General features: G+C 41.8%; 1 protein-coding gene across 2 annotated transcripts in view; it reads left to right on the top strand.

The window, feature by feature from the left end:
* Positions 1–20,305, top strand: part of ARHGAP6 (Rho GTPase activating protein 6) — a 487,363-nt gene that overhangs the window by 415,060 nt on the left and 51,998 nt on the right. For both annotated transcript variants that reach the window (XM_027096555.1, XM_027096556.1), the window contains exon 3: positions 16,284–16,355. In XM_027096555.1, the coding sequence (XP_026952356.1) occupies positions 16,284–16,355 (72 nt within the window). The remainder of the gene's footprint in view (positions 1–16,283; positions 16,356–20,305) is intronic.

Below are 20,305 nucleotides of genomic sequence, written 5' to 3'. Positions count from 1 at the left end.
ACCAGTAGAACGCTTGCTTGATAAAAGTTTGGATCGCTAGGAATAAAACATTAAGAGGCTTAGGATGGGAAAGGATTTCCTAGAGTAAGCCGTCACCGTGTGACTTATTGGGAGAAATCCCCAGCAAAATTCAAAGGCCCCTGAGAAGGGCAACTTCATCCTGTAAGAGACTGAACTTGAACATTAGCCTTCCCAAGCACAGTCAAGGACAGCCTTCTTGCTTCTGATCTACCACCTAGTAACCGTCTCCACTGAAGCATTTCTTCCTTTTGTTTTAATGAGGTTTCCATGTATCTGTCTTTAGCACTAAACTCTGAGTTTCTCAAAAGCAGAGATAGTGCTTGTTCATCTGGGTTCATAACTAACACCTAGCTCTGTCTCATCCTTAATGTTGGATGGAGGGACAGATGGAGCAATGGATGGATCGATCTGTGGAGGATGAGCCCACTTTCCAGGGGGAAGATGCACTTTGAATGGATTAACTATTGTAGTATAAATAATATCCCTAAGGCAAGGAATTCTTCATATGCTGCGGCACATCACCCTTTAATAGAGATTACTTGTTCTAGAGGAGAGGAGAGAGCCCTGCTTTGGCTCGTGTCCTAAATCTCTGGGGTTAATCCCAGTGTAACTCTTAGGCCAGAGTAATGCACTGGTCCTATTGGTTCCCCTATCCTGGGATTGTTGCCACAGTTCCTGCCAAGAAGCAGATGTAGCCACTTTCCTGGCAACCACTACTCCCTCCTGTCAGGGCTGCTCTCCTTTCCTTTTCTTGGGATGCACTTTGAATAGGGAGCAGGCAACTCAGAGTAGCAGAGGCAATTTTGAATTCATTCCACTGAGCATGGGTATGGCATTAACTGGCTCCAATGTCCAGCCCGACTTTTCCTGGGATATGATTTTTTTTTTTTTTTTTTTTTTGCGGTACGCGGGCCTCTCACTGCCGTGGCCTCTCCCGTTGCGGAGCACAGGCTCCGGACGCGCAGGCTCAGCGGCCACGGCTCACGGGCCCAGCCGCTCCGCGGCATGTGGGGTCTTCCCGGACCGGGGCACGAGCCCGTGTCCCCTGCATCGGCAGGCAGATCCTCAACCACTGCGCCACCAGGGAAGCCCTGGGATATGATTTTGACTGGGGTTTTGGTTGCCCAGCTCTCATCAGTCCCTATGTGTTTTCCAATGTTGATTTATTTGGCCAAATTAACTTACATTGATGAGATTAATTATTAGAAAACACTAGACTTGGAGTGTGGGCCCAATGAATGGCCCTCAAGTGCCAGGAGCCATAAATAATATTATTTCTTTGACAAATCTGCTCCAAACTAGAAATAAAACATCTGGTTTAGTCTTCTGCTTGCTTTACTTTGGGGGAGGTCTGTGGCTTGAGAGCCATCAAAAGGGGAATGTAGATGAGACTAAAGAATGAATTTTAGTCTTGGTAAACAATTAAATCGTTTTAGTAAACACTTTTATAAGACAGCCATAGATTGCGTGACTCACCTAATGTACTTTCATATATATAATTTAAAAACTATATTTCGGTTTATTAGGATAGGCATCAGTACATGAAAAATAAACAGATTTCTGTGCTAAGCAGTGTTCTTGGATGCCAGTGATGGGCACAAAGTCGGGATAACTCAAGCAGAAAAGGGATTTAGAGAACCCAAGAAACAGGAGGTATCTGAAGAGAATCTAATGAGCCACATAGGAAGACATCACCAGAGCCATAAAAACAGGTCTGGGGCTTCCCTGGTGGCGCAGTGGTTGAGAGTCCGCCTGCCGATGCAGGGGACACAGGTTCGTGCCCCGGTCCGGGAGGATCCCACATGCCGCGGAGCGGCTGGGCCCGTGAGCCATGGCCGCTGGGCCTGTGCGTCTGGAGCCTGTGCTCCGCAATGGGAGGGGCCACAGCAGTGAGAGGCCCGCGTACCGCAAAAAAAAAAAAAAAAAAACAGGTCTGGTCAAGCCTCTCAACTGTCCACTCCCTTTCCAGAAAACATGCTACACAGAATGGCAGATCTGATGGATGCTTTATATTGGCCTGGACACATGTTTTCTTTCAGATCAGGGAGATGTGAATAGGAAGATGATTCCAATAGTTTCAGCCAGATCAGAAACTCTGGCATGTGAGTCACCTTCTCGCCGTTAAGTTTCAGCTCCCAAGTCCGTGTTTTAGAAGTTCTTCAGTGAACAGTGCAAGCCTCCACTTCCTCACATGCTTGACAAATGAGTCTTCAACCTTTGTTTGAATACATCCAGTGCCTGGGAGAAAGGGCTTTTTTAAAAATAAATTTTGTATTTTGGAATCATTTTAGATTTACAGAAAAGTTATCAGGATAATACAGAGTTCCCAGACGCCCCTCACCCAGTTTCCCCTAATGATAACGTCTTTTATAACCTTGATACCCTTATCACAGCTGAGAAACCAACATTGGTATGTTACTCTCAACCAAACTACACACTCTGTTTAGATTTCACCAGTTTCCCCACTAACAACCTTTTTACGTTCCAGGGTCCCATCAAGGATACTACATGCATTTAGCCGAGCATCTTTTTTTTTCTTCTTTTAAAAGCATAACAAACATGGGCTTCCCTGGTGCCGCAGCGGTTGAGAGTCCGCCTGCCGATGCAGGGGACACGGGTTTGTGCCCCGGTCTGGGAAGAGCCCACATGCCGCGGAGCGGCTGGGCCCGTGAGCCATGGCCGCTGAGCCTGCGCGTCCGGAGCCTGTGCTCCGCAACGGGAGAGGCCACAGCAGTGAGAGGCCCGCGTACCGCAAAAAAAAAAACCATTTCTTATCTCACACAGTTTCTGGGACCATCTTATCCTGGTTGTTCTGGTTCAGGTTCTGGTTCGTGAGGTTGCCATCAACCTGAGCCAGGGCTGCAGTCATCTGAAATCATGAGCGGGCCGGAAGATCAATGTGGCTGCTGGCTGGAGACTCCAGTTCCTCACCACATAGCCCTTTGCAAAGGGCTTCTCATGCCATGGCTTCCACCAGAGTGAGGGATGCAAGACAGAGAGCATGCAAGATAGAGGCCACAGTGAACAGTGCTTTTTTTGTGAGGCAGCTCATTCCATTGCTGAAGAGTTCCATTTGTTGACAAAACTGTCTTCCTGCAAATTCCTCCTGAATCCTCGTTCTGGCCAATGGAGGGCTGGCCAGGTCTCTTGTTCTGGCCAATGGAGGACTGGCCAGTAGGTCTCTTCATCCACACTGTTTAGTCCTCTTTAAAAAAACTAAAGAAGAAGAAGAAATGGTGTCCCCTGAGTCTTCCCTGAATGCTAAAGACACTCCACTTACACAGCTGTTCACCCTCAGATGCCAGATGACTCGATCTGGTGTTCCCCGCCATCATCACCACCATCAAAGGAGAAAAAGAACTGCATGTAAAGAAATAGAAGGCTGTTTACTCAAGGAACTTGCTATATTCCCCTCCCTGTAATTAGCAATTTGGTATAAAGATAGCTATAGGCAGACTCGCATTTCTTTATAAATTGAAGGGAATTGTTACTGTGTCCAAAATTCAACGTTATATATGAAGGCTTAACAATTCGTAAACATTTTTATATTGTGCTCTTTAAAACAAAAACTGAGATGGGGTATAAAGTGAGTATTGTGACAAGTGGGAAAATGTGAATGTTTTATAGTTCGGATGTCACATGGTTTGAGCCCAGAGCTGTTCTCTAGGTAGAGTTATGCACAGACCAGTGGCTCGCAACCAGAGTGATTTTGTCCCTGCAGGACATTTGGCAGCGTCCGGAGGCATTACTGGTCGTCACAACAGGGAAGGGTGCTCTGGCGTCTGTTCAGTTCAAGGCAGGGATGCTGCTAACTAGCCCGCCACGCACAGGACAGCCCTTCACAGCGAAGAGTCACTCGTGCCAAGACTGAGAAACTGCGGCATAAGTTACATGCAGTTTCTAAAGGGCCACTTCCCATTCTGCCACCAAGTGTTTCTTTTATATCTTTTTTTCCTCACTTTGTTACTGAGCTCCTCTCACTGCCTATGAATTCCTTTGGTTTGCGTTCTCTGAGAGTCTGTTTTTCTGGTCCAAGTAAATAGCAAGGCAGCTGTGGTTGGGAAAAGCAGGACAGATGGTGCCAAAGAGCATTCCTTCAAACTTTTCTCAGCAGGAATTTTTTTGAAGACTTGAAACAAGCTAGAACCTTCCTTTTAGGCTAGGATGGAGTTGCAGACTCGAAGGCTTGCCAGGTGTGCAGTGGCCCAGGGTTAGGTGTCTATGCGGGCCTGGGGTGAGTGTGAGGAATGTGGGAGCCAGTGCTGTCAGGTCTCCCACCTTTCTCAAGAGGTTAGAAATCCAGATATATATGTGAACTTCCCAAGATTTCACCTTAGAGCTCAAGTTTTTATAAATCACTGCGTGACTTAGAGATGATCATACTAAGTGAAATAAGCCAGACGGAGAAAGACAAATATATGACATCACTTCTATGTGGAATCTAAAAGTTGATACAAATGACCTTATTTACAAAACAGAAATAGATCCACAGACATAGAAAACAAACTTTTGGCTACCAAAGGGGAAATGGGGGTGGGGGGGATAAATTAGGAGTTCGGGATTAACATATACACATTACTATATATAAAATAATCAACAAGGCCCTACTGAATAGCACAAGGAACTCTACTCAATATTTTGTAGTAACCTGTAAGAGAAAAGAATCGGAAAAAGAATATATTTATACATATATACATACACACACATATATACATATAACTGAATCACTGTGCTGTACACTTGAAACTAACACAACATTGTAAATCACCTCTACTTCAGTTAAATCAATCAATCAGTCAGTCACTGTGTGGGCTAAACACCACGTGAATAGTGGGGAGCTGGATGTGGTCATGGCATACCCACTGGACTAGCTCTGTGGCAGCATCAGCAGAGGGTTTTGACCGCAGAGCTGCACTTATTAGTAAGTCCTGTTCGACTTCATTCCGTGTCTCAGCGCAGAGGCAATTTCTTCTCCTTTCCAGTAATGTGATCTTTGCAGAACTCTGCAAGTGAAGGGATTTACAGGGGCTTAAATGTAGATGCCCTGTCCCATATCCAAGTGCACCTGTGAATTTCAGCCGTCTACACCCATTCTCTGTGACTGCTTCACTAAGGAACGAGGCTTAGTGTATTCTTGTCCATCGCCCAGGCTTCTGGGAGGGAGGAGTCTAAATGACCCTTACGAATGAACATCCACTGTTTTACAAACACCTCCAGAACCATGTCTCGTGATGCAGAGGCAAAGTGACCTTAAACAAAGGATTTTCAGCTTCTCGTCACAGGTATCTGGGTTTTCCTCCTAGCTACCCCTCTCAAGACAGAACCATGCTTTTTGGAAAGAGCCGCAATTTGGGTTTGAATTCCAGCTCTACCGCCTACCAGTCCTGTGATTTGGGGACAATTTGCTTTAGTTCTCTGATTTTAATTTTCTCAACTTTAAAATGAATAAATCAAAAGGCTACCTCAGTGGATTGTATGTTGATGTGTATTAGATAACATCATATATGCAAAAATGACTCATGTGAATCCTGGTGAACATTTAGAGCTCAGTATTGTTCGTTTCTCTTTCCTCTCTAACTCTGTATTACCTTGGGCATGTGGGTCCCTATATCTGGTCTTTAATGTCACTTCCCTCAAGTAGACACCACACGTTCTTCCCTACAGCACAGGTAGAGGTTAAGAGCACCAGTTGGATGTTGGCTAGACCTGGGTGCAAGTTCTAAATTTACCACTTACCAACTTCTGCCCTTGGACAAGTTACTTAATCTCTCCTAACCTCATCTATAAAAGAGCAAAATATAGTAGTGTGGGCTTTGTAGGGCTGCTGTGAGGATGTAATAAGGTCATAGATACTAAGCTTCTAGTATTGATACATACTGAAAACCCACTAGCGCTTCATTGTTCCTGTGTGCCAGTGTCGCAGGGAAGTTGTGGTAGCTGGATGAGATCATGGGCGTTCAGATATTTTAAAAAGTTAGATATGGGAGAACTTTCTTTTGCAGGACTTTCTTGCTGAGTTTTCAGCCCCATTCAGTTAAAGCACTTTTTATGTTGGTGCCATTCTGTAAAAATGACAAAGTCTTTTGTTATTTTTATTGAGGAATAACATATATACAGTAATGTACCTAAATATGAATGTCCACACGTACGACTCAGTGGGTTTTTAATATGCACGGACCATGTACCCGACAACCAGATCGAGACAGCATTCCCAGTATTCCAGGAAGCTTCTTCTTGCCCCCTTGCAGGCAAGAGCCATGCCCCCAAAGTAACCCTGACTCTTCCATCTATCACCAAAAACAAGTCTTTCTTTGGACAATATTTTTTATCATCGTTATCTCTAGAATCAACTTAATATGGAATACTGTTTAATAACCTGTATTCTCTGAATCTGATCCGATCTGATTAAAATTAGGACTTGTGTACTTCAGTGGTCCTGGGTTCTCTTTGGAACCAACCCAAAACTTCCATTTGACTTCTGGCCATGGACAGTGCTGACAGTTCCTCATGGCGTGCCTTGCCCTGTGCTGTTTACTTGGAGGGAGACAAAAGCCTAGGAGACATGGTGCTACCCTCAGAGAGCTTGTCGTCTAGGTAGAGAAACCTACAAGCCTTAAACTGGAACACTAGCTGACAGCGAGTGAGGCCGTGAAAAGCCTTGTCCTAGGGGAGCAAGCTAATGTTTTCTTGTTGTCAGCCCTCCTGGAGACCCTGTTTGGTACTGGCCTCCCCCAAGATGGCCAGATTAACCGCACTCCATAACGATGATTCCTTTGCTTTGTGGTCACTCGCATGCGGAAGGCTTGCTGTCTTGCCATCTGCTATTGTGTCGTGTATGTCTGTGGGCTTTCCCATCTAGGATGTGGTCTCCCGCAGGCATGTGGAGGGCAGTCCTCAAGGGCTTGTTCCAAGATGGCTTTGATCAGGACGTGCGACCCCAGTTTTCTCTACAGGTCTCTGTAGTCCGTAAGACAGTGCCCACTCTGAGAGCAGTTAGTAAGCATACACTCATCACTATTTGCATTATAAAAACATTGCTGTGCAGTGTGGACAGTTAGGAAGCTTGAATTTCTTTAAAAGATGGAATGGCCCTTAACCCACTTACTGGCATCCGAGGAACTGGTTGAACACAAAATATTCTGTATGGTTGCAAGCACATAATATGGCAGTCTCTTGAGCAGGTTCTCTATGCTCTGTGGAAACCAAAGACATTCTTCAAAAACTGGAGACTCAATCAACAAACCACTGATCGATCACAGGGGAGAAGAGGAGTGACTAGTTTTATTGCACAGCTCTGGTCATTTTTCCTGAGGATTTTACTTTATTTATTTTCTTTTTTTAATTTTCCTGAGGATTTTAAATGAGAAAATGTCTAAAGCAGTGCCTCCTTACACATTATTGCACATCATCCATCATTTTGTCTAGTTGCCTGTTAATAACTTTCACCTCTATCTAATTAAGTGAAAGTATAATATTTGTCGTAAATAGCTAAGCATTTTCTATGATAGACCAGTATTCACAAAGATCATACTTTTCCTATAAGGAGGCTTCAAGGTATTGTTTAGAGTTTTGGAGTTTGAAATACGTAGTATCCTTGTGGAACTACGGAAACTCTCTTACTGGTGGGAGTATAAATCAGGAAAACTACTTGGAAAGCAGTTCATTGTTGCCTCCTAAAAGCCTAGGGTTACATACACACTGACCTGGATGTCACCTGGATGTGCACCTTCTACATATATATCCTAGGACAGTGAACCAGAATCCCCTGGAGGGCTCAATGGGCCCCAACCCCAGAGTTCCTGATTCAGTAGGTCTGGGGTGGGACCATAGAATCCCCATCTCTAACGAGTTCCCAAGTAATACTGATGCTACTAGTGCTAGAACCACACTTTAAGAACTGCTGTCTCGGAGAGATTTTTGTACATAAGAAGACATGAACAAAAACATTGTTCCTAATAGTCCCAAGCTAGAAACAACTCAAATTTCCATCAGCAGTTCAGTGGGAAAATTAACTGTGGTATATTCATTCAAGAAAACACTGAATAGCAATCACCTCCAGCCACCTGCCTCAACAGGGTGTATTTTAGGAAGTGTTGATGAATGAAATAAATGAGGCAAGAAAGAATACCTACAGTATGATTCCATCTCTATGAATTTGATAAAAACAATTATATTCTTTATAAATGCATATATAGATGGTAAAACTATAAAGGAAAGCAGATAATTGATACTGCAAAAGTCAGTCCAGAGATTACCAGGGGTGACAGGAAGGGAGGCATACAGAGGACTCCTCAGGTACTAGCTGTAGTCTACATCTGAACTTGGCTGTTGGTTATGTGAGAGTTGACTTCTTCATTAATACTTACACTGTACATTTATATTTATACACATCTACATATATCATACATCCTCTAGTTAAAAAAAAAAAGTTTAAAAAATTGTTCTACTGTATCTTAAAAGAAAATGTCTCCTGGCTCCCCTGGTGGCGCAGTGGTTGAGAGTCCACCTACCGATGCAAGGGACACAGGTTCGTGCCCCGGTCCGGGAAGATCCCACATGCCGCGGTGCGGCTGGGCCTGTGAGCCATGGCTGCCGAGCCTGCGCGTCCGGAGCCTGTGCTCCGCAACGGGAGAGGCCACAACAGTGAGAGGCCCACGTACCGCAAAAAAAAAAAAGAAAAAAAGAAAATGTCTCCTATCCTACGTGTATTCTGGTTCTTTGACAACTTGTTTGAAATTCAGGATCTGTCCACTGGTTATGACAAATAAATCCCTTAAGCTTTTTTTTTCTTTCCAGTTTCTATTTTTTAATTAAAAAAATTTTTTTAACATCTTTATTGGAGTATAATGGCTTTACAGTGGTGTGTTAGTTTCTGAAGTACAACAAAGTGAATCAGCTCTACATATACATATATCCCCACATCTCCTCCCTCTTGCGTCTCCCTCCCACCCTCCCTATCCCACCATTCTAGGTGGTCACAAAGCACCGAGCTGATCTCCCTGTGCTATGCGGCTGCTTCCCACTAGCTGTCTATTTTACATTTGGTAGTGTATATATGTCCATGCCACTGTCTCACTTTGTCACAGCTTACCCTTCCCCCTCCCCGTGTCCTCAAGTCCATTCTCTAGTAGGTCTGTGTCTTTATTCCCGTCTTGCCCCTAAATTCTTCATGACATTTTTTTTTTAAGATTCCATTTATATGTGTTAGCATATGGTATTTGTTTTTCTCTTTCTGACTTACTTCACTCTGTATGACAGACTCTAGGTCCATCCACCTCACTACAGATAACTCAATTTCATTTCTTTTTATGGCTGAGAAATATTCCATTGTATATATGTGCCACATCTTCTTTATCCCTTCATCTGTCGATGAACACTTAGGTTGCTTCCATGTCCTGGCTATTGTAAATAGTGCTGCAATGAACACTGGGGTGCATGTGTCTTTTTGAATTATGGTTTTCTCAGGGTATATGCCCAGTAGTGGGAATGCTGAGTCATATGGTAATTCTATTTTTAGTTTTCTAAGGAACCTCCATAGTGGCTGTATCAATTTACATTCCCACCAACAGTACAAGAGGGTTCCCTTTTCTCCACACCCTCTCCAGCATTTATTGTTTGTAGATTTTTTGATGGTGGCCATTCTGACGGGTGTGAAGTGATGCCTCATTGTAGTTTTGATTTGCATTTCTCTAATGATGAGTGATGTTAGCATCCTTTCATGTGTTTGTGGGCAATCTGTATATCTTCTTTGGAGAAATGTCTATTTAGGTCTTCTGCCCATTTTGGGATTGGGTTGTTTGTTTTTTTTGATATTGAGCTGCATGAGCTGCTTGTAAATTTTGGAGATTAATCCTTTGTCAGGTGCTCCATTTGCAAATATTTTCTCCCATTCTGAGAGTCATCTTTTCGTCTTGTTTATTGTTTCTTTTGCTGTGCAAAAGCTTTTAAGTTTCTTTATGTCCCATTTGTCTATTTTTGGTTTTATTTCCATTACTCTAGGAGGTGGGTCAAAAAGGATCTTGCTGTGATTTATGTCATAGTGTTCTGCTTATGTTTTTCTCTAAGAGTTTTATAGTTAACATTTAGGTCTTTAATCCATTTTGAGTTTATTTTTGTGTATGGTGTTAGGGAGTGTTCTAATTTCATTCTTTTACATGTAGCTGTCCAGTTTTCCCAGCAACACTTATTGAAGAGGTTGTCTTTCCTCCATTGTATATTCTTGCCTCCTTTGTCAAAGATAAGGTGACCATATGTGTGTGGGTTTCTCTCTGGGCTTTCTTTCCTGTTCCATTGATCTCTATTTCTGTTTTTGTGCCAGTACCATACTGCCTTGATTACTGTAGCTTTGTAGTATAGTCTGAAGTCAAGGAGGCTGAGTCATCCAGCTGTTTTTCTTTCTCAAGATTGCTTTGGCTATTCGGGCTCTTTTGTGTTTGCATACAAATTGTGAAATTTTTTGTTCTAGTTCTGTGAAGAATGCCATTGGTGGTTTAATAGGGATTTCATTGAATCTGTAGATTGCTTTGGGTAGTATAGTCATTTTCACAATGTTGATTCTTTCAATCCAAGAACACAGTATATCTCTCCATCTGTTTGTATTAACTTTAATTTATTTCATCAGTGTATTACAGTTTTCTGCATACAGGTCTTTTGTCTCCTTAAGTAGTTTTCTTCCTAGGTATTTTATTCTTTTTGTTGCAGTGGTAAATGGGAGTGTTTCCTTAATTTCTCTTTCAGATTTTTCGTCATAGTGTATAGGAATGAAAGAGATTTCTGTGCATTAATTTTGTATCCTGCTACTTTACCAAATTCATTGATTAGCTCTAGTAGTTTTCTGGTAGCATCTTTAGGATTTTCTATGTATAGTATCATATCATCTGCAAACAGTGACAGTTTTACTTCTTCTATTCCAGTGTGGATTCCTTTTATTTCTTTTTCTTCTCTGATTGCTGTGGCTAAAACTTCCAAAACTATGTTGAATAACAGTAGTGAGAGTGGGCAGCCTGTCTTGTTCCTGATCTTAGAGGAAATGGTTTCAGTTTTTCACCTTTGAGAGCGATGTTGGGTTCGTCATATATGGCCTTTATTATGCTGAGGTAAGTTCCCTCTGTGCCTACTTCCTGGAGGGTTTTTATCATAAATGGGTGTTGAATTTTGTCAAAAGCTTTTTCTGCATCTGTTGACATGATCATATGGTTTTTCTTCTTCAATTTGTTAACATGCTGTATCACGTTGATTGATTTGCATATATTGAAGAATCCTTGCATTCCTGGAATAAACCCCACTTGATCATGGTGTATGATCCTTTAATGTGCTGTTGGATTCTGTTTGCTAGTATTTTGTTGAAGATTTTTGCATCTGTGTTCATCAGTGATATTGGCCTGTGGTTTTCTTTCTTTGTGGCATCTTTGGCTGGTTTTGGTATCAGGGTGATGGTGGCCTTGTAGGATGAGTTTGGGAGTGTTGCTCCCTCTGCTATATTTTGGAAGAGTTTGAGAAGGATAGGTGTTAGCTCTTCTCTAACTGTTTGATAGAATTCGCCTGTGAAGCCATCTGGTCCTGGGCTTTTGTTTGTTGGAAGATTTTTAATCACAGTCTCAATTTCTGTGCTTGTGATTGGTCTGTTTATATTTTCTATTTCTTTCTGGTTCAGTCTCGGAAGGTTGTGCTTTTCTAAGAATTTGTCCATTTCTTCCAGGTTGTCCATTTTATTGTCATAGAGTTGCTTGTAGTAATCCCTCATGATCCTTTGTATTTCTGCAGTGTCAGTTCTTACTTCTCCTTTTTCATTGCTCATTCTATTGATTTGAGTCTTCTCCCTTTTTTTCTTGATGAGTCTGGCTAATGGTTTAGCAATTTTGTTTATCTTCTCAAAGAATTAGCTTTTAGTTTTATTGATCTTTGCTATCGTTTCCTTCATTTCTTTTTCATTTATTTCTGATCTACTCTTTATGATTTCTTTCCTTCCGCTAACTTTGGGAGTTTTTTGTTCTTCTTTCTCCAATTGCTTTAGGTGTAAGGTTAGGTTGTTTCTTTGAGATGTTTCTTGTTTCTTGAGGTAAGATTGTATTGCTATAAACTTCCCTCTTAGAACTACTTTTGCTTCAACCCATAGGTTTTGGGTCATCGTGTTTTCATTGTCATTTGTTTCTAGGTATTTTTTGATTTCCTCTTTGATTTCTTCAGTGATCTCGTGGTTATTTAGTAGTGTATTGTTTAGCTTCCATGTGTTTGTATTTTTTACAGATTTTTTCCTGTAATTGATATCTAGTCTCATAGCTTTGTGGTCGGAAAAGATACTTGATACTATTTCAATTTTCTTGAATTTACCAAGGCTAGATTTGTGACCCAAGATATGATCTATCCTGGAGAATGTTCCATGAGCACTTGAGAAGAAAGTGTATTCTGTTGTTTGGGGATGGAATGTCCCATAAATATCAATTAAGTTCATCTTGTTTAATGTATCATTTAAAGCTTGTGTTTCCTTATTTTCATTTTGGATGACCTGTCCATTGGTGAAAGTGGGGTGTTAAAGTCCCCTACTATGATTGTGTTACTGTCGATTTCCCCTTTTATGGCTGTTAGCATTTGCCTTATGTATTGAGGTGCTCCTATGTTGGGTGCATAAATATTTACAATTGTTATATCTTCTTCTTGGATTGATCCCTTGATCATTATGTGGTGTCCTTCTTTGTCTCTTGTAATAGTCTTTATTTTAAAGTCTATTTTGTCTGTTATGAGAATTGCTACTCCAGCTTTCTTTTGATTTCCATTTGCATGGAATATCTTTTTCCATCCCCTCACTTTCAGTCTGTATGTGTTCCTAGGTCTGAAGTGGGTCTTGTATAGACAGCATACATACGGGTCTTGTTTTTGTATCCATTCAGCCAGTCTGTGTCTTTTGGTTGGAGCATTTAATCCATTTGCATTTAACGTAGTTATCAATATGTATGTTCCTATTACCATTTTCTTAATTGTTTGGGGTTTGTTATTGCAGGTCTTTTCCTTCTCTTGTGTTTCCTGCCTAGAGAAGTTTCTTTAGCATTTGTTGTAAAGCTGGTTTGGTGGTGCTGAATTCTCTCAGCTTTTGCTTGTCTGTAAAGATTTTAATTTCTCCACCAAATCTGAATGCGATCCTTGCTGGGTAGAGTAGTCTTGGTTGTAGGTTTTTCCCCTTCATCACTTTAAATATGTCCTGCCATTCCCTTCTGGCTTGCAGAGTTTCTGCTGAAAGATCAGCTGTTAACATTATGGGGATTCTCTTGTCTGTTATTTGTTGTTTTTCTCTTGCTGCTTGTAATATTTTTTCTTTGTATTTAGTTTCTGATAGTTTGATTAATGTGTGTCTTGGCATGTTTCTCCTTGGATTTATCCTGTGTGTGACTCTCTGTGCTTCCTGGACTTGATTATTTCCTTTCCCATATTAGGGAAGTTTTCACCTATAATCTCTTCAAATATTTTCTCAGTCCCTTTCTTTTTCTCTTCTTCTTCTGGGGCCCCTATAATTTGAATGTTGGTATGTTTAATGTCGTCCCAGAGGTCTCTGAGACTGTCCTCAATTCTTTTCATTCTTTTTTCTTTATTCTGCTCTGTGGTAGTTATTTCCACTGTTTTATCTTCCAGGTCTCTTATACGTTCTTCTGCCTCAGTTATTCTGCTACTGATTCCTTCTAGAGAATTTTAAATTTCATTTATTGTGTTGTTCATCATTGTTTGTTTGCTCTTCAGTTCTTCTAGGTCCTTGTTAAATGTTTCTTGTATTTTCTCCATTCTATTTCCAAGATTTTGGATCATCTTTACAATCATTACTCTGAATTCTTTTTCAGGTAGACTGCCTATTTCCTCTTCATTTGTTTGGTCTGATGGGTTTTTACCTTGCTCCTTCATCTGCTGTGTGTTTCTCTGTCTTCTCATTTTGCTTAACTTATTGTGTTTGGGATCTCCTTTTCACAGGCTGCAGGTTCATAGTTCCCGTTGTTTTTGGTGTCTGCCCCACAGTGGCTAAGGCTGGTTCAGTGGGTTGTGTAGGCTTCCTGGTGGAGGGGAGTAGTGCCTGTTTTATGGTTTCTGGTGGGCAGGACTGTGTCCAGTGGTGTGTTTTGGGGTGTCTGTGGCCTTATTATGATTTTAGGCAGCCTCTCTGCTAATGGGTGAGGTTGTGTTCCTGTCTTGCTAGTTGTTTGGCATGGGGTGTCCAGCACTGGAGCTTGCTGGCCGTTGGGTGGAGCTGGGTCTTAGTGTTGAGATGGAGATCTCTGGGAGAGCTTTCGCCATTTGATATTATGTGGAGCCGGGAGGTCTCTGGTGGCTGAGACCGGTCCTGAACTCGGCTCTCCCACCTCAGAGGCTCGGGCCTGACACCCGCCTGGAGCCCCAAGACCCTGTCAGCCACACGGCCAGGTACGTGGGGAGTTTCTTGCCTTTTGGGAAGTCTGAGGTCTTCTGCCAGCGTTCAGTCGGTGTTCTGTAGGAGTTGTTCCACATGTAGATGTATTTCTGATGTATTTGTGGGGAGGAAGCTGATCTCCACATCTTACTCCTCCACCGTCTTGATGGTCTCCCCCACCGCACTTAAGCTTTAATATATGGTTTAGTTATTCTTCTGCGTCAACTAAATATTAAAATGAAGGAATGATAGAATTTTTTGAAGAAATATGATCTTGTTATAGTCAGATATATTTGTTTATATGAACTAGTGATGAACAAAGTATTACAAAGTAAAATACCTGTCAGTCCTATCTGAAGAACAGATTAGAATCTTGTGCAGTTAGTATGTTTAATGTCTGTCTGTGTGTAACAAGCCACGTAAGGCCCTATGGTGAGATCATCGTTTAGACACTGAAGATAAGAACGTACACATGATGTAAGAGACTGACGGCTCTTTGCCACATCACAACGGATTTACATAATTTTCATCTATACAAATCTCACGACTGCAAGAGTGAAGACTCTTATGAACGATTTCCATTTCATGGGAGGAGAATCACGTTAAAAATATTGCTTTGCTTTTTGAAAGGAAGGAGGGATTGAGTGTGCCTGTTGATTACGTTGTGATGTCTTTTGCCTCCAAAAATTCAGAGAGGAGGCGTTGGGAACATCTGCAGCCCCACGAGGATCCCGGGAACCCTCATTTCTGTTGAAGAATGCTTAGTCTGTCTTTTCCTGATAATCAGAGTCTTGCCTTTAAGTTTTATCGGGCTGAATCTCTTTCTTTACTACACTTTTAAGCGTATCTTATGAAAAAAGCCAATTCTTAATCCCCCGTTTACACATAAGTTTCCTTGCAGCATGGGCTGCATTTCTCCTGATTGGTAGCGGTGTGGGTTCCCGAGTTGCGCTTCCCACACATTAAGTTGACAGCTGCGTTATTCCAAAACACATCCTTGCAATGATGGCTGCCAATGTTTTACGATGATATCCTAGGAATTCATTTGCATCTGGTTACTGATATGAGGGGTATCTATATCATTTGGTGAGTTAACCAGTTAAGTACATTTGTTGCAAGTGCAAGATGCTAAGAGGATAAATGCCTTACTTACTCTAGTAAAAAATTAGAAACAACCCAAATGTCCATCGGGGGGGGGGATGATTAGTTAAATTATGGTATAGGCATACTATGGAATACTGTGAAACCCCCCAAAAGAAAGTAGATCTGAATTTATGGAATGTGTCAGGCTCCCCATTAAACACTTTATATGCATTGTTTTATTTAATTCTCACAACAGCTCCACGAAATTCCCATTTTACAGATGAGGACCCTGAGACTTGTGCCAAGTCACATAATGAGTAAATGGTGCAGCAATAATTAGGTTTGAGTTCTATGGACCCCGAATTCATTTCCTTATCCAGTTACACTCTGCTAGCTCATGAATATCAAAGCCGTATGTATTGTTGGCTCCCCTCTCATGGAGATTTTATTCGAGATAGCATTGGTTTGCGTGAACATGAAGAATAGGAAGAGACTCATGTAAGCGAAAAAGCAAACATATCTGAGTGTCAAAACTAAATGACTTCTGAAGGAGGTAAGTTTCCTGTACTTCCCATGATTGAAACACAATTTAAGGGCATACACCAAGATTCTGGTTGTGTATGCAAATGTAAGTCAAGGATTTTCACGTATTTTCAGGGCCATTACTCTGTTTAAAATGCCAAATTCTGAGTAAAGTGAGAAGTCATGCTTTTGCTCAGATGTAGTTATTCATAATGTGAAATGTCAGCTATATGCTTGTTTTTACAACTTTTCATTCTTTTAATATTTACAGATGGACAAAAGCGAAAGAAATCTTTGAGAAAGAAACTGGATTCACTAGGGAAGGAGAAAAACAAAGACAGAGGTAAAGGACAGAATGAACTAAAGCAAATGCGTCTCCCGTGGAGCCTAATGGTTGAATTTGGTGGGGTTTTTGAATTGCATTGAGTTATGTGGTTCAGCTCTATTATGTAAACTGGATTTCTACGATGGAATGTCATTGAAGGCTGTTGGAGTGGCCCTGTACTGAACTGATGAGTTCGACTGGTTTGAGCAAAAAGTGATTTCTGCCAAGCTTATGGTTCCAATTATGATGCTAGCCAATCAGCAATGCATAAGGAAAACCAGGTTGAGCAGCCGTGGATAGCATCTCTAACGCTAACCAGCTGTCTGGCAAATCCAGATAGTTAGGCAGGGCTAGTTGAATGAGAAGGAGTTTGGATTCCGCCACCATGACTACTGGAAGGAAACAGTCTCACCCTCATGGCTACTGAAGATGGGACATTCTCAGCATTGTAATGTTAGATCACAGCACGCTTATTTTTTTGCCCTGTGTACAGTTTTGGGAATTGTTGACTCTCTTCATACTGTCCCCTTCTATATCTATTTAGGAAACTGATAGCTTAGCCACTCTTTCAGAGGTATTTGTGGTCATTTTTAACTAATATTCATTGAGCCTGCTTAATGGACACCTGGGCCTCATTAACCCAGTACATCTTTCTGTGGCTTGTTTCTATGGTTTCATATGAAATGACTGCTGAATGGTGTGGTCATGTGAATGTATTTCCATTTTCTATGACATAGGGAATGAGTGTAGAGTCAGGAAAGCCATATATCTCACCTTGGAGTTCTTTTATCTAATGATCGAATTTCTGCTTGAAAAGTAATGAAAGGCAATGAAACTGAAGGTATAAAAATAAATGCTTTGTGATAAGTATTAGGCAAGACCGAGACACACCGTTGATCCGAGACTCTACACCCATATCTTGAACTGTGCCTGAAGGGTCATGACATCTGGTTCTTGGACTAAAAAGAGATTAAAGAATTCTAAAGAACGGAAAGCCAATGTTTTACTTCCCTTAGAGCATGATTTCTCAACCTTGGGACTATTGACATTTTAGACTGGATAATTATTTTTCGTGGAGGCTGTCCTGTACATTGTCTGAGATATTTAATAGCATCCCTGGTCTCTACCACTAGATGCCAGTAGCACCGCCCCCAACCAAAATATCTCCAGACATTTCAAATGTTTACCTCAAACTGAAGAAAAGGACATGAAAATGGCAGTGATCCCTACCCCTGACTACATAGCAGAATAATTTTTGAAACCTTTAAACATTCCAGTGCCCAGACCCCCACCCCAGAAAATCTGATCCCGTTGGTCTGTAGGAGTGCTGAGCAGGAGTAATGTTATAAACTACTAATGTGCACCTTCTAAGAAGAGAACTCTGGTCCATACTAACCAGTATACTCCCCAGGGCACCTTCTACCACAGGAGAGTCTACTGCTGGCATAATGAATGCAAAAGACATTAACTCTTGTCCAGATACCTATCCTTGTCTGATAAACTGTATTGTATTTAATTGGTTCATGTGTTCTTACCCTTATTTTTTAAAGGAACGTTAGTAGCCAGCGTAGCTTTATTAAACTAGAGTTTTTACTCAGTCTGTTCCTGCCATGGACCATCTTTATCTCGTGAGATTAGAGGATTCGTGAGAATTCTCAGTGTTTATAGAGTTATTAAAGGGATCGTTCAGACTGATAGCAGCAATGTGTTATCGTTAAAGTTGTTTATTCTAGGATCAAGATAATGGTACTAGGATCTGAACACTCACGATGTAGACTCGAGGTGATTCTTCAGAAGTGCCCGTTCCGGCGAAACTAAGCACAGTGAACATTTTTTGCAGATGTTTGAATTCCCTCAACAGAGGGAGATGTATGTGTGCTCGCTTATGTAAGAAAACAGCAGGAAGTGAGGGTAGGGCAGGAAGGGCCAGGGGAAGTAATCAACCGCTATGCACTGGACTATTACACATTTTAGACCAAATCACATTTATGTATTGTATAGGCTCAGTGAAAACTTGGCAGTGTTCTATAGGGTTGCACAGGGGTGCTGGCTGGGAAAAGGAAGGCAGGTCCTGGTGGTTCCAAAGAAAAAACACATCACCCATCCAACTAAGGAGAAAAATACCAGGATTTATGGCAAAAGAGGTTTTTTTAAAATATAGGTTTGATAGTTAAAAAGGTGACGTCCTAGGCTTAAGTGAAACTTAATTACGTGGCATCTTTTCTGAACATAAAGTCCTGTGTGTGTCCACGCATCCATTACGTGGATGTCTTGGGAACCGGGGTGTGATGAGGCAGTGTGCAGGTCTCGCATGGTTGTGATCACTTCACATCGTTCTCTTCCGTTGGAATATTAGCATTGGGGTTCATAACAGCTGCACATGTGAAAAATGACAATCATTTGAATCCAAGAGTAAAAGAAGGAAAACAGGAAATTCTAGATGACTTCTTGGGTTGGGTCATCTAAAAATAAACAGGAGCAGCTTTTTAGAATCGAATCGCTCTCCCAATAGCGATTCATTAAGTGTTTGATATGCTGCTATATTAATTGAGTCAATCAGAATGAATCATGGCCTGTGTTTTATTTAATTGCGTTAACATGATATACAGCAGATCATGTGACACTTCTGTGTCCCTCCTGCCACTTAAGCAGTGCCCATATGACTTTTGATTTCCATACAGAAAGTAATTCAGGATTGATGCTGGTTCAGAAAACATATTTTCGTACAGAATAGTTCCAAGGTTCTTCATTTCTCTTAGTTAAATTACTTGGCATCCAAAAAGTATTTTTTAAACTTTCAGAACTTCAGAATATTTCTTTCTTGTGTCAAAAAGAATCACTCTTGGGGAAAGGTTTTAAAATGGCTACTTTGTGCCAATTATTGCGGTTCCTAATCAGAGCACAAGGGAAATAGGTTTTACTGTGGCCTAAGTCTGAGAGCTAGGTCCCCTGTCTACAGGATAGTTTCAGATGATGAAGTGTTTATCAACATAAACTCTGGTGATAGTTCAGGTCTAGCACCTTTCTTTGTGCCGAAATTACATCATGCCATGTTTTATTGTTCCTCACTGTCTAAATGGGTTAATATATGTGAGTTGTGAAGTAGCACTACGTAGGAATAGTTGATACAACTTTGTCTTGTGCCATGTTAAATAACAGTAGAAACATCAAGTAGCAATTATCACTCTTTAGAAATTCTCAAAGAAAATGTATTGAGTGCTGTTACTGGAGATGAGAGAAACAGGGGGAGTGTGATTCCAGGGAGGAATAGGAGGGGCCACCTCGCACAGGACTGTGGGCCGCAGCACAACTTCCGGTCTGCATGCTAAGAGCACTGAGACGCCATCAGAGTGAATTAAGGATGGGGTGGCTTAATGGTGTCTTTAAATGGATTGCCACACTGCAGTGTAAAACATGAACTTGGGCTGGGAGGGTGAGACCACGGTGGAGGAAGGAAGCCTGATTCCAGGGGCCAAATCACTTCTGCTGAGGATAGGTCCAGGATGGGACTGAGGGAGTTGGTGAAAAAGGTAGCTTGCAGGCAAAAGTGAGAGGAGAGGAGAAAGTCAAGGAGACGTGAGGACAGAATCAGATGGGTCATTTGGGTAGACATCCACGTCTCCCGGGATGATGGTAGACGGGGGTTCTGACGGTGATGACAGAAGACAGCAGTGAGCATGGGGGCAGGGGAGCTTACAGTGGCCCCAGGTTTCTGCCACACAGCAGGAGGGAGAGGATCTGGAAGCTGAAGCACAGCTGAGCGACCAGCACACCACCTCCTGGCCCTGAGGGCCATGGGGAGGGAGCAGAGACAGCCTCTACCAATGAGGACAGCAGGGGATGCAGTCTCCTTAGTAAACACATACTATAGATTAGAACACGATACACACAGTCCCTGGGCCCAGAACACTGAGTCTTGGGTAATATTTTTATGGTTTGAAAAACCCATTATCAAATTTATTAGCTGC

The sequence above is a fragment of the Aethalodelphis obliquidens genome, unplaced genomic scaffold, assembly GCF_003676395.1.
Source record: "Aethalodelphis obliquidens isolate GAN/ISIS:26980383/991018 unplaced genomic scaffold, ASM367639v1 scaffold104, whole genome shotgun sequence".
In the NCBI taxonomy this organism is placed as follows: domain Eukaryota; kingdom Metazoa; phylum Chordata; class Mammalia; order Artiodactyla; family Delphinidae; genus Aethalodelphis; species Aethalodelphis obliquidens.
The sequence above is the reverse complement of the archived record's forward strand: the minus strand, read 5'-3'. Positions and strand labels throughout refer to the sequence as shown.